At 46.2% G+C, this 20,503-nt stretch overlaps 1 protein-coding gene across 2 annotated transcripts in view; it reads right to left on the reverse strand.

Moving 5' to 3' along the window:
* Positions 1-232: 232 nt before the first annotated feature.
* SLC10A7 (solute carrier family 10, member 7) overlaps positions 233-20,503 on the reverse strand; it is a 169,099-nt gene continuing 148,828 nt past the window's right edge. The window contains exons 10-12 of one of the 2 annotated variants that reach the window (XM_004685308.2): positions 20,099-20,172; positions 2,817-2,962; positions 233-2,202 (exon numbers count right to left, since the gene is read on the reverse strand). In XM_004685308.2, the coding sequence (XP_004685365.1) occupies positions 2,173-2,202; positions 2,817-2,962; positions 20,099-20,172 (250 nt within the window). In that variant the 3' untranslated portion in view covers positions 233-2,172. Of the gene's footprint in view, positions 2,203-2,816; positions 2,963-20,098; positions 20,173-20,503 lie in introns of those variants that run through there. The other variant, XM_012726953.1, reaches the window with a different exon arrangement.

The following is a 20,503-nucleotide window of genomic DNA, read 5'->3' on the forward strand; positions in this document are numbered from 1 at the left end:
TAGAAAAGAACAGATGAGAAGATCAACAATGTCACCTATTTTAAAAAATCAAATTTCATGACAAGTGTTTTTTAAAAAATCCAGATGGAAAAACTAGTAAACATAATCGAACATATTTCTTTCATAAATACATTTGGACCAAACAGATGCATAAAACAAATAGCTTGATGCTGTAAAAAATAAAATATTTTAAGATATGAATAAATCCCAATAAACATGAATTAAAAATAAATTTTATTTTTTTCTTCTTTATGGAAAAATATGCCACAGCATTTGTGTAAAAAAGAAAAAGGCACAAACATATCACTAAAGCCACCAAAATTCACTATGCAAAGACTGTTTGAAAACAAAACACTTTTTTTAAGCAAAAGATAAAACGTTATAGCATTTTCTGTTGAATTTTATCCCATAATCACACCTACTATAGGTGTCCGACAATAGAGGTAGATAAGTTGGGAAGCAAGAATCAGTTGCTAGGCTAGGGAGAAAGGTTTTTGGGCAGCTCAGACAGGCAATTCCATTTACTAAGAAGTTCCAAGAAGGCTGCAGGGCAAGACATGGACGCTTTTGGGCTCCATCTGAGAGTTTCAAAAGTACCAAGCAGAAATGCTGTCGCTTTCGACACAAGTGATGTCTTCACAACAGCAGTTTTCGGCAAACAATTTGCAGGGTTTGGCACACGCTGTACCTCCACACTGAGGATAACTTCCGGAACGTGGGAATGTCAGTCACGTGGAAATGAATCAGAAATGATGCGGCTGAGAGCAGAAACAGGACAATCCATCTGCTGAGCAACTTGGGCCGTTCTAAGGAATGACTTTTGTTGTGGGGGGAGAAAACCACATCAAAACAGCTGCTGAGAATTGAGCGTGACTCAGCGTGACCCCAGGGTGCCAAAACCCCCACTCATTAAGACCTGGAAAGAGAGGGTGCGCTGCAGAGTGTGTAGGAAACACAACAGGGTTCCCCTAAGTCTAGATACCGCTTTATCTCTACTGGGTCCAGTGAATTCCGGTCCAGGCACAGTAGAAGCAAACTTTGTATACTCTTTGAAAGCTGATGCCAAATGGGGAAATAATTTTACTTGATGTTTGGTTAATGAACAGTTTCATATTTTCTGTGTCCACTTCTGTCCTCCCAGGTGTCCGGGTAACATTGCTTATGTTCATGACCTTTCTGTTCTCACTTATTCATAAGAACAAACATTGGTCAAGTCTGCCTATTTCTGGGATGGAATGGGCTGCTTCCGGCCAGCGGGAACAGCCTGTGCCCAGCACACCTGTGTCACAGGAAACCAACTGGGCCGCAGTCCTGGAATGTGAATATAATCCGTGTGGAGCTGCTGTTGCTATTCAGCTGACTGTAACGTTTTTGCAGCAGGTGTTTGGCTATAAGGGGTCAAACTGGTAAGAAGGGAATTAAGACAGCAAAAAGGAAAAACCCGTCACTTAATTTTAAAAATCCTAGAAATCCAACCCTATGGTTTCTATCTCCAAACTTCACGTACTTTATTCCAAACTCAAGTATCAGGCCCTTCCTTGAAGCAGCTTATAATAAAGTTCAGGCCGTCATCTTTTAGAATGGGATTGTGGCGTTTCTGTGTGGAATTAGTGAAAGAAATGTCTAAAAAATATGTCAAGAAAGCAGACCACTTATGCTTTTCAACATCTCTGACTGTGACTCCTGCCGCGCTGATGGAGAAGAGGTGTGTCACAGTCATAGATAAAAAGAATCACCCAGTAAATGGAGCAAGTGGGAGCGAGACTGGGAATTTTCACTGTCTCTGGGAGGGCGTTTTCCTGGCGCTGTGACTGCCTTTCCAGGTACAGTAACTACTGTCGAGTTGCTTAGAAGAGGGGAGGGAAAGCGTGCCTGCTTTTTGTTGCTTGGGATGACTGTTTTAGAGAAAAAAAAAAAGAAGAGGAGGAGGAGGAGGACAAAGAAAATGACACAGCTCCTTGTACCACCCCTGGCAGTACAGTAAGCAACAAAGTAGGTTCTGGAAATAATGCTCTTGTCAAATACATTTTAAGGCACTTAAACAGTTATATCTTATTTTCGTGTAAAAAAATAAAATATGCACCGAAGCGACATTCACAAGCACGAGTCTTCAGAGTGTGTGTCTGTACAGCCCTGTACGTATGTACATCTGGCGTGAGGCCGCCTCCTTCCTCACACCGTCGGCCGCGTCATCTTAACTCCCTGTGAGAAAGGAAAAGATGCTTTTCAGAGCTGGGAAATATCCAGGAGCAAGTGACCGCTCCATGAAACTAGATCATGGGCGCAGCCAGGAGGAGGGAGTCCCCCAGGCTGTGGCCAAATGGCCAGGGGGTCTAGAGACGGAGCCAGTCCCCCTTATGAGGCAGGGGATGTCTGCAGAGCAGAGGAGTCATGGGTATACTTGGCACTGGGGCTCGGTATTTATTTTGGGGGTCAAACAAGATGGATAAATACCTCAAAGCCTTCTGAGTTGTTCTCAATTAGCCAGTGCCCCCCCTGGTTTCTGTATAAAGGGGAGATGAACAGCGTTGTGGAGTTTCCCTTTTGGAAATGCTTCTGCTAGTGTGTAGAATAAATCTTAGCATGTCTAAACATTTACAGGAAAATTTACTCTGATGCTGGTTCATGACTGTATATACTATTGACAGAGAAGTAGGATTTTCAAATCCTTGTCTTCCTTCTTGGTCATAACTTAGATGTGTAAATTCTAGTCTACAATGCACGACCATGTAAGGTGGACAGTGGGGGTAAGAGAAAGGAAGTGAAACGCTCCTCTGCTGACTCTCCATGGGGGAGCTGAGCCAAGCGACTCTCACCTTCTGCCTTGAAACCATCCAGGACTTGATGGTGGGCACCAGCACGCTGCCCAGCAGGATCTGGACCGGGTGGTAGATGAGCAGGGGCACAGAGATCAGCGAGAGGTGCTCGTGGCCTGCAAACACGATCTTCAGCATTGGGATTCCTGAGGAACAAGAAGACAGAGCGCTCACAGGTGCTCCCAGCCTGCTATCAAATTAGAGGCCTACCCGTGGGCACTGTGTGTGTTCACAGCGAAAGGGGAGGACCTCGCAGGAGTCACCAAATCTTCCCTCTGTCCTTCATTGCCCGAAGCTCTAAATGCTGTGGAGGACAGGTCAACGCTGAAAAGGAGGTGGGTGAAGTGCAGAAACTGCTACCCCCTGCATAGCACCAGTCCCTCTAACAGGGAGAGGAGAGAAGATTGTGTGGACGCAGCTGCTTGAAGAATGAGGAAAAGACAAGCCAGGCAGAGATTAGACAGGGATCCTTTCTTGCTCAGTGGTAAAGCCGTCTGTTGGTCGAAGGGAGGCCTACTTCAAAGTCCCAAAGTTCACTTTTGAGAGTTGAAAAGATCTGGTGAGATGATGAGGAGCATATCCTGTTCTACGTACTTTAGCTACAGGAGCTCTGGTGAAGGCTTTGCATGTTCTCTTTTGGCTCAGAGTCTCATACCAGTATTGGGTATGACAGGTATATTCTACGATCAGCGCTGAATATTTGAACCCGAGAGTGAAAGTCTTAAAGGAACTCAGGTAAATGAACACTGAATAATACCCACTATTGTGTTACCGGAAGTGCAAAATACACACGCTGCATGGTGGCTGTCTACAGCAGGTATCTGTTAGCCTCGGTAACAGAAGACACACAGGACGTTGGATGAGTATGACCAGTTGTGTTAATACGGCCCAGTTATCAGCTTTTTCAGCAGAATCTCTTGGATAGCTTTGCTTTCTTGTTTCTTTGAGAACAGCCTCTGACCCAGAACGGTCTCCTAAACATGCATAATGATGTGCGTAATAACTTGCGATGATAATCCAGTACGGAAAGCTAGGCTTCGTGGTTTTTCCCCCAAACCTTGATGTGAAAATGTATTTCCTGCCTGCATTCTTCATTGCAGTCTCACAGAGTATGGCCGCGACCTGAAAACATTTGACTCCTCCCATCCGATGCTTCCCTGAGCACTTCAACACTACACTCATAGACCCTGGCCATTGCCACCTTCTCACTAATACAAGAAACAAAAGTGCTTGCTTTAAAAAAAAAAAAAAAAATACTACGCTTAATCCATTTAGCACTGAGAAGCGACATCTGGTATTTAGTCCTGGGAATCTGTGACCGTGAGAGAATAAGAAGGCCCAGACTGGCCCTCCTGTGTCTAGGAGACCGCTTGGCCCACAGAAGCTTGAAGCGATAGGGGTGAGAGGAATGGGAGCAGAGGCTGAAGGGAGCAAGCACAAAGTATGCAGATGTTCAGCCCTCAGTAATGAGCAGGGAGAGGGTTTCAGACCACAAATCAAGGCCCGTGGTGCTGGGCTGAAGCCCTGGGCTTCTCCAGTCCAGGCCATGGTGCTGCGGGTCTTCACAAACTGGCGGTTCTCTGCGGGGAGCCACAGAGCGCCAAGGGGCTGTTTCTACTCACAGTAGAAATATTCCATGGCAATATATGTAAGGCGGCTTCATGCAAACAGCAGAAAGTCAGTGGAAGCTGAGGAGCTCGGCAAGCCGGAGAGCAATGGCGACGCGGCTGCAGGTGATTCCCGGGGCTGCGGTGTCTAGGGGGACCCGCAGGAGTGCGACTGCACCTCACAGTAACCTGGGGTGGCTGGTCACCCCATCCACACTGCACTGATGAGGAGATGAAAACTGCTCGACATAAGGAAACTTGTCCCGGTGGCGGAGTCTGACGGAGACCGGTAACTTGGTTTCCGGGCCTGTGTCAGGGGGCCGGACACAGAGCCTTTGGCTCCGGGAACCACGGGACAGCGTGAAGTAGAAGGGGCTCTGGTCAGCAGACGCGGACCTCTCCCAGAAGCACCTCCAGGGGCAGCAGATTTCTCAACCCCGTTGTCCACATCAGGACGCCCCTGTGAGGGGCTAAGCAGCTACCAGGAGCACCCCAGACGGAGAGCCAGCGTGTCTTCACCCCCAGGGAGCGACCTTCTTTGCGCCCTGCTAGCAGCACGCTGGAAGGCCTCTTCCGGCCCCAGGCTGGCGCTTGGCACTGACACCACATCCTGTTCATTTGTCTTGTTTTCCTACTCTTTCATTATCACTGCTCCACACGGCGCTTCCTGCGTCATTCTGGGCTGGAGACTGAAAGACTAACTTTCCAGATGAACCGTGTGTGCGTGTTCTATTGCATCAGAGGATAAAGAAACACAGTGCCAGCACTGCCCGATTTACAAACACGGCTTGGCCAAGGACCTGTCCGTGTGAATGGCCACAGCTGCCCACCTGCTACCCCCACAGTGGAAGCCACGGAGGAAGAGCCCAGATCTTTTAACATGGATTCTGGAAAAACAGGCCTCACGGTACACGTCTTCACACACAGCCTCTGTATTCTGTTTCAAGATGGGGTTGGGGCCTTGCAAACATCACCTGTCCTTGCCGCAGGCTCCCGGGCAGCTGGGCTGATGTGGGGTCGGGGGTCACTAAAGGAAGGCTGGACAGGGAGAGGAGCCTGGGGTTCACGCAGGGGTGCAGACGTGGCTCCAGCCTGTTGTTAATGGGCTGAGGCCCCACGACCAACTTCCTCTCTTTGTTCTCCCAACTGTGGCTACTTCTGCCTACTTCCTGTGGTGCGCACTCTCGTTGGCCTCCACCTTCCCCGCTTCAGTTCCCTAACACGCTTTAGTCTCCAGAGTTACAGGCCTTCAGCCGACCTGAGAGAGAGAAGAGATCCAGGGCGCGCAGGCCTCTGTGGATACTTGTCCCTTTGAACAGGGACATCTCACCACGCCATGTGCAATCCCCTCCTGTTAATCCGGAACTAAATTCCCCATCACCGTCCCCCCCCCCCCCCCCGGAGCACCTAATGCTAAAAATATGACTGACAGTCACACCTCAGAGAAAAACACTGAGCACGCAGAGACGGGCCTGTCCCTCCCCGTGTCCTTGTGCCCTCCCAGGCGACGACTCACCGTCAGGCAGCACAGTCTCTCCGTTACGTGATATTTGTTTCCAGAACCTTTGTTTTCCCTCAGTAGTAAATCCTGCTTTACTTCTCAACCATTCCGTTAGCTACTTTCCTTTTCAATTACCAGTGTCGCCCCTAATGCATTTATCGGCCTTTTCTCCTCTCCTTCAGCCTCTTCCCCCCTTCTCCATGCAACACACTTTTATTTTCTTGAAAGTCAGAGAAGCTGGGAGAAGTGGAGCGAGCGGTGAAGTAGCCACGTGGGTGCCCTCATTCCACTCAGAAGTGGCCCCCGGAAGGCCATCTTCGGGGTCCCAGCACCCCAACGCCTCTTGCTTTCTGACCACGCCAAGCCAGCTAAGCCCGTGCTCCAGCCCCACCTTGCTGCATCCCACTGGCTTCCTGGGTGTCACCCTGGTTGAGCTCTGCAGAAACTTCTCTGGCTCTTCTAAGACCCAGTCCAAGACCCCAGGGGGTCTTCATCTCTGAGCTCGAAGGGGTCTGCGTTTGTTCTGACCCCTCTTCAAGCTACTGAACAGTCCTCTTCATTTTCACCATTGTAAGGAGGGGAGGAATAAAAGCAAGCATTAAAATACAAACGAGCAAACTCGCTAGAAACAACTTTCTTTTTAAAGGAAAAGTCAAATACAAGATTCCTTTTGCCTAGCTATCACTGCCATCCTGTAAATGAAGCAAATTAATTTTAATAATCCCAGGTGTGGCTTCTGTGTCACCCTGGTTGACAGGAAGCAAGCAGACTCTACGAGACAGCGTCTGACCTTATGGAAGTGAACACCGCGCACACATTTACAGCTTTACAGGGACTTTCAGCTGTCATGCTGAAAAATGTTTATAAAACATTAATCAAAAAAAAATGCCTCTTTAATACAATGCATCGTCTGAACGACGTTCGAAGGTGCAGATTGTAAATGGATTCTTTTTCTGACGAAAGTAATTTCCAGCAAAAGCGTTTCCCTACTGCTTGACAAGTGCACTGTGTGGCTAGATGAAGGCCCTTCCTCAGCACATTACTACCTGACCCAAACACCTGGGAAATCACCACTGCACAGAACGCCCTATTTCCATGACACCCATGACACATCGTCGAAAATTATCCAACAGGGTTTGACACTCGGCAGATTCCATAAGCACCACTTTCAACTGACATATGCCAAGTAGAAACATCAAGTAAGAGCTTTCTTCTTCTAACTGCAAGAAAGGAGTTTCTTTTATCTTTTGCCCAGAATGGAGAAGATAAAACGATACATACAAGAACATGTTTTTTAGGGTTCTGTTTTCAATATGTTTATTTTATGTTCACGCGATTAGAAAATTCCCTTTGTATCCGTGTTCAAGTTTCAACAGTCACTACTTTCTACTGGATGAACAGTTTTTCCCCTTATCTTGAGAAACAGGCATTTTTCTTCTGTGATTAAATATGGATTTTTATTTAATCCTCACTGCAGTCTGATTTGTTATACAAAATCTAAACACAACTTTACATACTGTTCAGAGCTGATTACTTTTCAGGGCACAATGCTGTCACCATTATATATTTTTCTTAAATCTCTACCTGTCCGTCTGTCTATTTTTCTGTTTGTCTATCCACCTATCCATCCTCCACCCATCTAAAAAATACTTTTTGGAACTTTGCCACATGTGAGCTAACTACTTGTGTACTGGGGAATATAAGAGAATAATGGAGAACATCCCGGCCTCGGGGGATCCACTGCCGAACGCTTGCCCTGACCACGTCATCTTGTCTTCTCTCTGGAGGTGAGTGCATAATCCCTCTGTTCCTGGCTACCCAGTTTCTACAACTCAAAGTTGGGGGAATCATCAATGACTAAGCCCATTTCTACCTCTGCATCAAGTTACCAACTCCTGTGGATTCGGCCACTCTCCATCTCCTCCGCTTTCATGGCCACCTTGTTACGTTGGTAACTGCATACCTCAGAACCCTGAGCCGCAATTTCTTGCAGCTTCCTGCTGTAATCCCATCTTCAGACTCTGCCCTTCATCAATCCTACAAACCACGGTCAGAGATTAATCTTCCTAAGACCCACATTAATTAAAGCCAGTGCCCTGCTCAAGAATGACAGTGGTTTCCAGCGCCATCCATCATGCCCAGTCTACCACCTACTCAACCTCAGAGCGGAAGAACGCCCAAGACACCTTCGTGCGGGCCTTTCGGCAACAGTCTCGGCAAGTAGGTGATGATTTTCCCACTTAAAGATGAGAAGACTGAGCTCTAAAGCAGTTGGGTGCTTTGGCTGAGCACACATCTGGCTGACAGCACACATCTGGCTGGTGCAGATAGCGGGGGACCCCCACCTCCTTACTCTTACTAAATTCTGTTATCTCCACTGAGTCCAACCTGCAGTTGCCAACTGCTGAACTAGCTCAGGCCTCTGATATTTTGCAGATGTAAAAGCTAACCCTGTCTTTCCGCTCTAGGGGCCCAAACCCTACGGCATCTAGGTCTCTGCTTCCCCATCCCTCCACCGTGCGGCCTTCCTAGCACCCTTCCTTGGTAACTTAGCATCCGACTGTGTTGCTTTTGATGTCCCCTAGTTCTAAGCATGGGAGTCACACCCAACACATCAATGATTACTTGGGAATTGGCGCCAAAGTCATGTTTCCTACAGAAAGAGACAGGCTACAGAACACACACTAGTGTTTCACTTGACTATACAGAAATCCTTCTGCCCACCTTCTGGGACAAGGCGAAAACATACTTGATATGGCTGAAATGAAAGAAATTGGACCAACTGCGGACACAACATTTGAAATGAGTATTCAAGTGAGGAGCAGGAAGGGGATATATTACAAAACACCCTTGCAGTCTTCGGCAGTCTAACACGGCCCTTACCTCCCCATGAGCCAAGAGACAGGACGCTCCCAGCACCTGGGTCACTCCTGTCCTTCGGAGCTTCTTTCGCCTGAATTCACATGATTTGTTTTCCGTTGAAACGCTTTCTCAGACATTTCACTGAGCTCTGGAGAGAGCCGCTGGCAAAGATGGGAGTCCAGTTGTATCTCCAGTTGCCATGGTGATTTTCTACTTTTGTTTGGTTTGTTCTTAGTGAGAAACATCCATAAGTCTACTGTCCAAATGTCCTGCACATTGTTAGTGGGTTCTAACTCTTCCTCTTTAGCAAGTCTCTCAGAAAAGCCCACTTTTCCCCAATCAAATGTAGCTGTTCCAGCATCACTAAATGCCAATCTCTGTGCCCCCCTTCCTTCTCTCTCTCTCTCTCTTCCTTCTCACTCACTTTCTCTCTCTCTCTCTCCCTTTCTCTCTCTCTCTTTCTCACACACACACACAAAGAATCTTTCTTCAGAGACAAACACAGAAATCACACACTGATTTCTCTCAGCCGCTAACCAAAGAGGCAGTTACATGCCATTTCCAGAGCATTAAATGACACCATGACGAGGTGCAACAATAGTTTTGGGATTTTCTCAGAACAGTCTTTAGGGGGAGGGTTATCCGAGAGCAAGCTAATTTTCAGTTGTCGTTGCAGTCACTTCACAGAGGTCATTTTGAACTGATGGTGTCCAGCCATGTGGCAGCTGGCCATGAGGACCACTTACCAACTGTGTCACCTTCTGGGATGAATTATTTAACCTCAGTTTCCTTATTTTTAAAATGTACCTACTTTATAGGTTTTTTAAAAAAATAGTGAACAAAATCACACACAACGTGTGGTAGGTAGGTCTGCACCATAGCCGGTCACCCTTCTGGTGCAAGTGAAGAAACGGCAGAGCAGATGCCTTCCTGGAACTGATGCTTTCCCTCACTTCATAGGGAGGGACGTTAGGGCCAGGCCAGTGCCAGGCAAAGAGCAGCTTCCACCAGGGACTAAATCCCGGCCCAGGGCAGGGAGACAGCTTGCTCTGCTAGTGTTAGGAAAATGGAGTCAGTGCACACTCGGGTTGTTCAGATTTGTTCTTCTAGAGGAGGTGAAAAGAAAGGCCCCCTGCTCCCAGGGGATGCACGCCTGGCATGCTGTTCATCAGGGCTGTGAGGTGGGTCAGGGGCAGCCTGACCTTGTGGCCTCTGCAGTGGGCCCTGGTTCATCTGCACAGAGCCCAGAATTCCATTCTGGCTGGAATCCTGCCAGTGCAGGACTTCCGGCCCAGCCCTCTGGGAACTTCCCTTTACGCAGCCTTGCTGAGGAAGGGGCCAGAAAGTCAGGGCTCAGGACAGTTGCTCCCGTTCAGCCCACCTAGCCACCAGTCTTCCTTTCACCCACATCCTCCAGGGGGTGTTAATCGGCAGGTGGGCCGCCTTCGCCTGGCGCACAATTTACATCTCACTTGCTGGCTTCCTTGTGCTCTTCCTGGTCACCACTTTTACTGCAAAATCCTGCTGTATTTTCTTTAAAAGGATTCCACTGTCCGCCCTTGCAGCAACAGAACCTCTATTGTTGCTTTACCAGACAAAGAAAGGAGACATCTCTGTCTTATTAATACAGAGCATCCACCGAAAGGAAGGCACAGCTACATGACAACGGCCAGTGAGAGCTCGCCTGTCCCTTGCTCAAGCGCCTGCTGCTTCCTGGACCCGCAAGGATGGGAGCATTTACCGCGGCAGAAAGACCTGGCCCCTCTGGCAAGCCTCCTTTAGACCTCTGGCAGAAAAAGTCAATAACCTAACATCAGTTTAACAGATATGTACAAATGGAATTTTAATTTCCAGCTACTGAAGCCTGAAAAATAGCACAGGGCTCTCTCTGTGGGGGTGGGGCGCTGACATCCACACTGGAGGAGATGCCAGGCGCTTCGCGAAAGACTCAGACACTGGCTCGGCTGAACTGCTCTCCCCGACGGGCCCCCACAGTTAGAAGGTGGTAAGGCTGTGATTTCCTTCCTGCCATGGTCAGGGGTTATCAAGCTGTGCTGACTTTCCTACGAGATTTCTCCTTCCTCCTCCTCATTTAAAACAGCATTCAAACTTTTTCCTTTATCTAAATGGGACAAGTAAGCCTGGAAGGGCAAGAAAGTGAGCCAACGATACACTAGATGTATAAAGAAAGGAACAATCTTTTCAGACTCAAGAGTTTCTGGAAAAAAGGCAGCAGTATTCACGTTTCGGCCTTTCGGCAACCCCTCCTCATCCAGGACATCAGAAGCCACTTCTTGCACTCACGGACATTCTGCATCTTTTTTTGTGTGTCTGCAAGGCAGACTCCGGAGTGGAGATCATTAGGAGGGCTGCCTCAGTCACGACTCTGACAGCCTGCAGATTCCAGCCCTTCACTCCTCACAACTTCAGCCAGTCAAGCTACCATTAACATCTCCATTTTCCAGATCAGCAAACTAAGGCAGTGGGTGAATGAATAAAAATGCCCCTAAGGCCACACACAGCAAGTGACTGGATGTAACTTGGATTCAAATACAGACAGGCTGGCTCCATGCTCAGTGCCTGAAAGGGTAATTTATGGGGGACTTAGGCACCCCAGAGAAATGAGCTGCTTGATAATGCTGACATTGCATAGTAGAGGGTGAAAGCCTAAGGAAAGCAATATTCGCACAAGAATGGTCTGAAGGGAACAGAGGTGATTTCAGCAGTCGAGCTCTGTGTCGGGCCTTCTGCTCGCCCAGAATACAAGTCGGCGGATGACTATTTTCATGAGGAGAATAAAGGACAGTCCTTGAACCCTCAGCCACTTGGGCTGTAACCCGAACACTTTGCTGAAAGTTTTATGTAAATAAAGATGCAAGAAAAAACCCAAATGAGCAGCTGGTGTTTTTCTGTTTTGAGACAGGTACCTTGTGATTGGAAAGGATGTTTAATGAATGGCCTGAGCGTTCACCAGATGCTGACAGAGAAACATTTAACTCTTCCAATTGAAGGTTTCTGCCTCAGAATATCAGGCACAGCCTCCCCTGCCTGGCAGTGCTGCAGGAGTAATTAGCAGGGAGGGAATTGAGAATGAACGAAAGAGCTGAGCCACGAGCCTTCATTCTAGTGATAGCTGTGTCTTCTGGGAGGGGTCACCTTATTTATGGAGGCCAGCTGGGCGGGGGGATAGGATGAGATTACTATTTTCCTAGTCTAGACGGTAAGTGAAGAGTCGTTCATCTTCTAATGAGGAACTCTGACTAATATTTACACCCACGGGATGTGGAAACATCAAAAATAGAACAAGCGTTTCGTATGACAATATATACAGGGTTCTCAGAATATCTTTAACCCGGTCACAACACAGTTCTGGGTCCATCTGACACTGGAAAGCCTTGTCCAAGTTTCTAGCATTTTTTAGATGTAGTTTTCACGTGAATGAGGGAATCCTTGAAGTCCCAGCAGAAGGAAGCTGATGGGTGGGGCAAGTACTTTCACTCATCCTGCCAGACTCAGTTCTGCCTGCAGTTTGCATCCATAATCTCTCCACAGTGGAAAGTTCGAGAAACCTTCTGAATGTTAGTTAAGTGGTAAATGTGTGTAAGCTGAAGCCCAAATACACTTACTTTTAGTGCACATTTTTGTTTTGGCTACATGGCTGTTTGTCCAAACCTTCTGGCAATAATTTTCTTGGTGAAAATCAACCTCAGGAAGACGTTCTAGGGAGAGACCTTCTCAGGAGAGATCTTCTAAGACCAAAGAAGATTTTTCACTTGGGGACTAGAAATCAAAGTTATTCATCCTTAAATTGACCTCTTAAGGTTGACTCAGGTTTCTATGATTTAAGTTGACTAAATGAAGTCCTGTGAACCTATGCCTGCTATAAATTTATTCTCAATGATATAAGATTGGGGAATTAAGGCCTCATTTAGAAGATTAGGAGCGAGAGGAAGAAATTAAGAAAACCCTGGAATTCAGTTTCAGAAATAATGATGTTTTGCTAATCCCTTTGGCTTTCTTTAACTGCTGAGCCCATAACACATTCACGCATAAAGAACAGAAGTGTGGTTTTCACAAATTTGTTCAAGCAAATGTTCAGCTTTATTAATAAATGAGTAGAGACCACCTATCTTGGATTCTTTTTGGAACATGACTGTGCCTAAGTGCTTGCAAACACATGAGGAGTCCATGGTGGTGACTCAAGCCTGGCTGTGCACTGGAGTTACCTGGGGGATTTGTGAACGACGTGATGCCTGCTCTACCCTTAGAGATTTGGGGTTCATGGGTGTTGGGCTATTCCCAACACCACTGTTGTTGGGAGCCTCGCTGGGCTGAGAAGCCAGGGCTGAGAGTGGCTTCCAGGTCCCCTCTGGGGTGACCCGACTTCCCCTGCCCCACTTGATTTTAAGTTCTTCATAAGCACATATTACTCCTTTTAAAGGACATTATGTCGACATGTAACGTGAGTTTCAGGTGTACAATCTGATGATCCCTTCATATACCTACACTACACAGGGATTGCCGGAGTAAGTCTAGTTAGTAAGTCGCCACACAGTTAACATTACTTGTGGTGAAAAGAACTTTTAAGATCTGCTCTCTGAGCAACTTTAATACGAGAACAGTGTTGTTAACCCAGCAGCACATCTGATGCTCTCTGGCCAGCTGTCCCTTTTAGATGCTGGCTTCTAGAAAGCCGGGACTCCATCTTGTGTTTCTTTCTTAAATCTTCCCACAGTATCAATTACACTGATATTTTTTTGAAAAATCATTGGTATTTTCTATTCTAAAGGTATAACAGAAGATAACTTTCAAATCGTGGATGTTCTGAAGTGATTTTGCATGTATTTAGGCTTCACCCTCAGCTTCACCCAGGACAACATGGTCTAAAGATGGTCAAGTCCACTTCCAGGATCAGCACTAAACAAAGGAACGATAACTCAACATGGCTTCCGCTCTTATCAGAAAGCACATACTCAAAGCCTGATAGAATTCTCCACTTGGTCAAAAGCATCCCTAAGAACCTCAGTATGTGAGGTAGTATCTCTGGAGCTGAGAGGTGATTCTGGAAGAGTCTAGTAGGGGACTCTCAAACAATACTTGTTTTGTTTTGAGTGTTTTAAAAGCAGACTCTTAAAAATTAGGCTTGAGATAAAGCCCAGTAATCTACTTTTACCATCACTTTGAAGCCACCATTTGAGAAATACTGATCTTATGATGTCCTCTGAAAGGTTTAAGATTCTTTTCTTTTTTTTAAAGATTTATTTATTTATGTATACAGAACTGGGGTGCAGGCCAGAGGTGTAGGGATGGTGAGAGGATTCACCAGAGACACAGTAGGGAGCAGAGCAGGCTGACTGACGAGGTACGATGCTGAGGGCAGGTCAGGAGAGGTCTGAGGCACCATGTGGGTGACCTTCAGGGTAGGAATTGAACTCATGCAGAAGTGGCTTTTAGCTTCTTAGTGCTGTGCTTTAGCCCACTACACTGCCAGGGAGGGCCCCAGGGTTCAAGATTTGAAAGCTAAAAAATATTTATCTTTCAAAACTGGAGGGTGATCAAATGTTAGAAAGGCTCAAAAGAGCATCTAGCCAAAACTTTCCACAGCTCTCCCCAGGACTGACCCCAGAGCCCTGCTGTCTTGTGAGGGCCTTCTGCAGGGCTCAGCACCATCGCTGAAAGTCAGGATGGTTTGAGTTCCGACTCCACCACTAGTGTTATGTGGCTGCAGTAAGCTGTTTATCACGTCAGAATCTCACTTTCCTTTCTAGGTGGTTGTAGGAGTGTTGTGAGCCCGGGTGTGCAAAGACTATAAGGAAGTGACCAGGCTGTTTATCCGTAAGTTCTAGATTCTTCTCAACAGAGAAAGTGTGGTGGCCAAAGAAGTTTAAGGCAGGTGAGGTTCACTCCGTACAAGAATTTCCAACTCAGCATATAGTGGCAGGCCAGCACCAAAGTAGCAACTGCCCCCAGACCCAGAGTGCTCACCAGCCCAAGCATGGGAGCAACCCTTCGCACACAGAGCCGCTTTCCAGAACAGCAGGCCAGCAGCCGGCCCATCCGCAGCAGGACACCCCAGATTGTCCCGACAGGAGCGGCTCTCACCCGGTAGGAATGGTGCCTCCAGCTCCCAAGGGTCACATCTCAGGCTTTGGGTTTCACTAGATTCTCTGAGCAACAGGGAAGTGTCCCTAAGGTTTCTGGACAGTCTACATTTCCATGAGAGTCCATTTATTACATTAATCATGCTAAGTGACAAGTCAGTCATTTCTTTCGTAAAACCTACTTCTGAATTCCTTATGCAAATTAGTAAGCTCTCTGGTGGACAGAGAGGGAGAAACAGAAGCATTTGCAGTCGCTGCCTCAGAAGCATTTCCTGTGTGATAAAAGAGTAGCTTGATTTTCTTGGAGAATTTTTCACAACAGCAATTGACTGTCCCTGGTGCCAGTCAAGTCTACCCAGGACACACAGAACACCGTTCTGTCAGCACAAAGTATCAGCAAGTAGGTTCAGTCCTATAGTAGGCACTTAGCCCAGTGTTTGTCTAAGAAGCAGTTAACGTTAGCTGTTGTTATTAACAGGATTATTACTACTATCACTGAAAACATATCGAGTGGAGAAGTCAAAGATAAAATCAGCAAAAGTGTATAGAAAAAAACGTGCTTTGACCGTGGTTGTCAAAGCAGCCAAGGCATCTATTTGAGGAAGGGGATAAAATCTCACCAAGCAAAGGATGAAGTAATGTTTTTCAAACCTTGGATTATGACCCACTGCTGAGTTGCAAAATCAACCTCCTGGACCTTCGCTAACCTTGGGTGGAATATGGACTGTTCTGTGTAAAGTGAGAGTCACTGTTGTTTTGTGAAACTTTTGCACACCTGCAAGTGTGTACTGGACCAAACTGTAAACATGTTTCTGACTTTAGTTTGTGGTTTAAAAGCATTTGCCAGTCCTTGGGAAGTGTAAGGTGTCAGGGTACCGGGGTCCAGGTGAATAGCTCTGGGCATATCATTAAGATGAACTTCTGTTCAGCCTGGGGGCCAGGCTGTGGATCCCCAAAGAGAGGTTTGATTATCTTTAATCTCATACTTGCTGACTGGACCCTGGCACTTCCTGACTTTTTATAACAACATCGATGGATGGTAGTGATGATTTTTGGACACAGATTCAGAATCAAACTTGCAAAACAAGCACTCCAATTTTTGAAGAACCTAAGAGTATCACTTTGTGTGAGAACTTATCTCTTCTTTTTTAGTGCGGATCAGAAAATAGCACAAATGGTGGGCTAGTCCCCACTTCTGTATAGCAGTAAAATCTCCTGGGACTATCATTTCAGTGGCATCTTCAAAAACCTGGCAGATGGCGGAGGTGGCAAAGCGCTCCTTCTTGTAGGATTGGAACTCAAGGTGCAAAGTGCAGAAAAGAAACACATTTATGGCTACGTTCCCCAAATAAACTTCTATTTTCTCTCTATACTGGGTTTCCATTTCTGCTTTAGTATCTTACTGTCAAAACGACGGGGCTCTCAGCTGGCTTGAGCGCAGGCTGTGCTGCCTTATAAAAGGTAAGTGCTGATTCGTCAGAACTCAATTAGAATGCAACTCAGCATTAATAAAGAAAATAGAACATACACTGGTATGCCACTTAGACCTGCTCACAAAAGTTAACACTGATGGCAACAGTTCTAGATGTTAAGTATTTTAAACTGCTTTAGAACCAGCTGCGTAACCAGACATGATGCTGCCTTTTAACTATTCAAGCCCACACTGAGATCACACATTTACAACCTGGAATGCAGACATACAGCTCTTTTTGGACCTTTGAGGTGCTCTATTGTCTAACACAGTTCTGGAAGTTTGGAGGCCCGGAGTTGAATCTCAGTGATATGATCTGGGACATAATTTAAATTTTTCCCTATGCTTTTCTTTCTGCTGGAATAACAGCTGCTGGCCTGCTAATATTTAAGGTTGCTCAGGTGATATGACTTAATGGGTTGAGTGCGTTTAAAAAAAAGCACTTAATTCCCAATTGCTTCCCCGTTGCAGGGTAGTTTTATTAAGATAATACTTTTTATGTGCCAAATAGAATCACAGATAAGCTTAAGGGGAAGAGAAAAGCAGAAATATAAACTTCTGTATTTCAATTGTTTCCTCTTGAGAAAACAACCCAGGTGTTATTGCATGATCTTTTTTTGCCTAAGTTACAGGTGATCTTTCAACATTCTTGAAACACTCCCAAGTTAAATTGAAAAGAAGATCCCTTTTCTGATTTTGTTTCTCCTATGAAATCCTCTGGAGAGTATGAAGATCTTTTTTTTTTTAATTAAAAAGTTTATTTTTACATCATTTTGCACATTTGAGTATGAAGATCTTTTAACCTTCTTCAGGGGAGGCAACAACCATCTTTCTTTTCCTGTAGCATTGAAATATTATTGACATAATCGTTCTTTTCAAGAATTCTTTTCCTTTTCCACATGGCAGGCAAACTTGTTATCTATAAGAACAGTGCACACAGACTCATAAAAATTAAAACTAAAAGGGCTGTCAAGCACCGTCTCATCTGTCTTCTCATTTCACAGTTGAGGAAATTCAGACCAGCAGCAAGAGATTGTTCCAGCGCTGATGAGCGGCGTGGAGCTTGATGCCAGATTGGGTCCACGTATGTGTTCTTCCTAGGCGCTAGGTCTTCCTCAGCGCTCATGCTCATGTCCTCAGTGCTGTTTCTTCCCAGAGTTCAGCTGTGTAACTGCAGACCTGGTAGGGAGAGCTGCCTTCACCTGCCATCACACTTCAGTGTCTGGATGGCAACGTGGAACGACACACAGCGGGGTTCAGTAAGTGTCGATCTGTTGAACTTTGACACAGTGTTCTTTCAGCTCAGAAATGGGTTTGCAATGAAGAAACAGCTGTGAATCTCATGATTGACTGCCAGCAGCCTGTTGAGGTGCTCTGAGAGAATGTGCTTTCACTTTGCTACTTTAAAACAGTAAAGATGAATACAAACATACACTCCAGGATCTCAGACATCCTGAAGCATTGCTTTCCAGGAACAGTGAAAATTTTTCTACCTCTAGTAGAACTCTCTATGCAAGAGATAAAGAACAGAAAAGCAGGATGCTAACTGCAAGGGTCTTGGATGGCCGTCCGCGACAAGCTCTGTTGCCGGACCTCTGGGCCCCAGCAATGGAGAGTCCACGTTGCCTTCAAGCCCTACACTGTGAAACACCTTCTCATTATTTTACAAATATCAGCATCGAACTGGAGAATAATTTGGGAAAGTTCATGGCTTTTATGGCAACCCACAGCCAGGGATGCTGTCTTGACAAAATGTAAAATTACCTCCCGCCCTGAGCTGAAACTCTAGGACAGCGGCAAACAAGCCCTGCAGTATTATTTCAGATGAAGCACATGATAGCCTGCACTTCCTTCAGGCCTCCTCTTTCTTTCTGAACGAACTCCAGGGAATGGTATCACGTCAGGCTTTCCAGATGGATTATGTGAAGCCATAGCTCAATGTCATTTTCAATAGGAAGCCTCATAATTAAAGGTCAAATAGTCACTTCATCTGCAATCAATCAATAGAAAAAGTACTAATACAAAGACCTAATCAATCAATGGCAAATGCACTAATAAAAGCAATGAATCAAATTCAGCATGTGTAGATACAAATCCATGAAGAGACTGAGATAGCGCAAAAACAAGAACAATACAATAAACTGAAAGTGTATGTATAAGAGACTACTTAGAAGACCTCTCAAGCAAGAGTTTTCTTCTCTGGTTATTAGTTATTTGGGTAATACCTGGCCTGGGACAATTTATTCTTAAATGCAAAAGTTCAACGTAATGGTGAAGAGTACAGCATAAGGTCCACTAAATGTATTACACTTGAAGGGTCATAGATGTGTGTGTATGTGTGTAAAGTTCCTAGAAGAAATATTTATGACAGTGATTGCAAGAGGGATGAATATATTCTTCAAAGGCCAAATAGAGAGACCATTAGCTTTTATATTTCATCTTTGTGTGAGAAAGCAGATAGCCTGTAACTGCATGCTATCCACAATGGCCTCCAGCTCTCCGGAATACGAATCCTCCTGTCAGTGTGATGTTCTTTCATTTCCATGCAGACAGCATCAGGTCAAGGCTCACCCCCACCCCACCCCCATACCAGAGACATCAAGATGGAAACAAGCACTGGGTCTTCGGCAAGCTGATGGTGAGCTTTAAAGGGCCCGACACGCCCATTCCCATCAGACGCTGAACTTGCTGCTTGTGGAAATATGTGAGCTTCTGGGACTAGGGCGACCTGGCCCCTCCCCAGGATAAGAGGGGCAGCAGAGAGCCCGTTTTTCCTAAGTGCTTCCTAGGAGACTGCGGGGTGGGGGTGGGGGTTGGGTAGCAGGTGTGGTCAAGGGTGGAAGCGCCTCTCTGAGAGCCGCATCAGCAGCGGCGGGCACAGTTTCCTGTTCATCAGGGCCGGGAAGTAACTGCAGACACGCGCGCGCCATGGTCACTTAGATAACATACGCTGGGTAGATCTAAGTCCCTATTTCATGGGAGAACACGACAAAGGCAAACAAAAATCCAGGTCAACCAGCCCTTTGCAGGAAAACGACTACTAGCATTCAGAACACATCAGAAGCAGAAGAATATGGCTTGGGGCTTAGGACACACTTTTAAGAGAACAAAGACGGATCTACCGGCAGGTACCCTTGTCACAGAAGAGAACGTGGCTCTGCCCTGTGTGGTCCCGGGCAGAGCGCGTGCCAGGCCAGCATGGCATGGAGAAACCAAAACGCCCACTTTGCTTTCCCGACGACAGCACCCCTGGGTGGCCCGCGCCCCGGAAACCCGCTGCGCAAAGGCTGCCGTGAGCACTGCGCAGCTCCGCCTGGGCTCCCAGGAGGCGGGCTCGAGGGACCCCTGAGCCTGGGCAGCAATTCCAGGGGCACCTCCAGTCTTCCAAAGCCTAGTGGCTGCTGATTCCTCCTTCAGAGCAGTCCCCACACTGACCCCACTCCTCCTCCCTGCCTCCTTTTGACCCCAAATGCTAACATCCTGCACAGACATGTTTTCAGAAGAAACTGTAGGACCATCATAGATGAAATGAAATCGTAGGCCGTCACATTTAGGGCCTCAACAATTAGTTCAACCGAACAATGGCATTTCAAAGCCTCCTCCCTTTGCCCTGTCCTTTATTTAACGGAGTGGACAATACCCAGTTCCTTTTCATTTGAAGAGTGACTCGAGTTTCAAAGTAGTGAGAGGTAACTAGCTGGGAGTGACACTCAATTGGGCTTTGACTCTGAATCACTTACCCAAAGTGAGGGATTTGTGTGTAGAACAGAAAATGATGGCCACAGTATCTGCTGGGGTGAAGCCCGAATTATTCCTAGGGACAAAAAAAAAAGGGTTTTTACAAATCCTCTCATTAAAAGCCTCTAGAATACATCCTAAATCAAATGCAGTACCTACCTTCACGTTAAAAGCCTTTTGATCAATCCTGATGACAGAGAAGATAATTCTATATCCAAATGTACCAAAGTGTCTGAATTTATCATTAGAATTTCTCAATCAGTTCTGAGTCATTTATCCATGAAAAGGAGATAGTTTTTTTTTTTTTTTTTCATACAGGTGCAACTTAATGCATTTGTGCTCATTTTGACTTAATTTGTATGTACTTTTTTTTTCCTACTCCCTTTTTCCATCTTCTTTTACCCCTC

The sequence above is a fragment of the Condylura cristata genome, unplaced genomic scaffold (genome assembly GCF_000260355.1).
Source record: "Condylura cristata isolate star-nosed mole 26May11 unplaced genomic scaffold, ConCri1.0 scaffold00018, whole genome shotgun sequence".
NCBI lineage: Eukaryota > Metazoa > Chordata > Mammalia > Eulipotyphla > Talpidae > Condylura > Condylura cristata.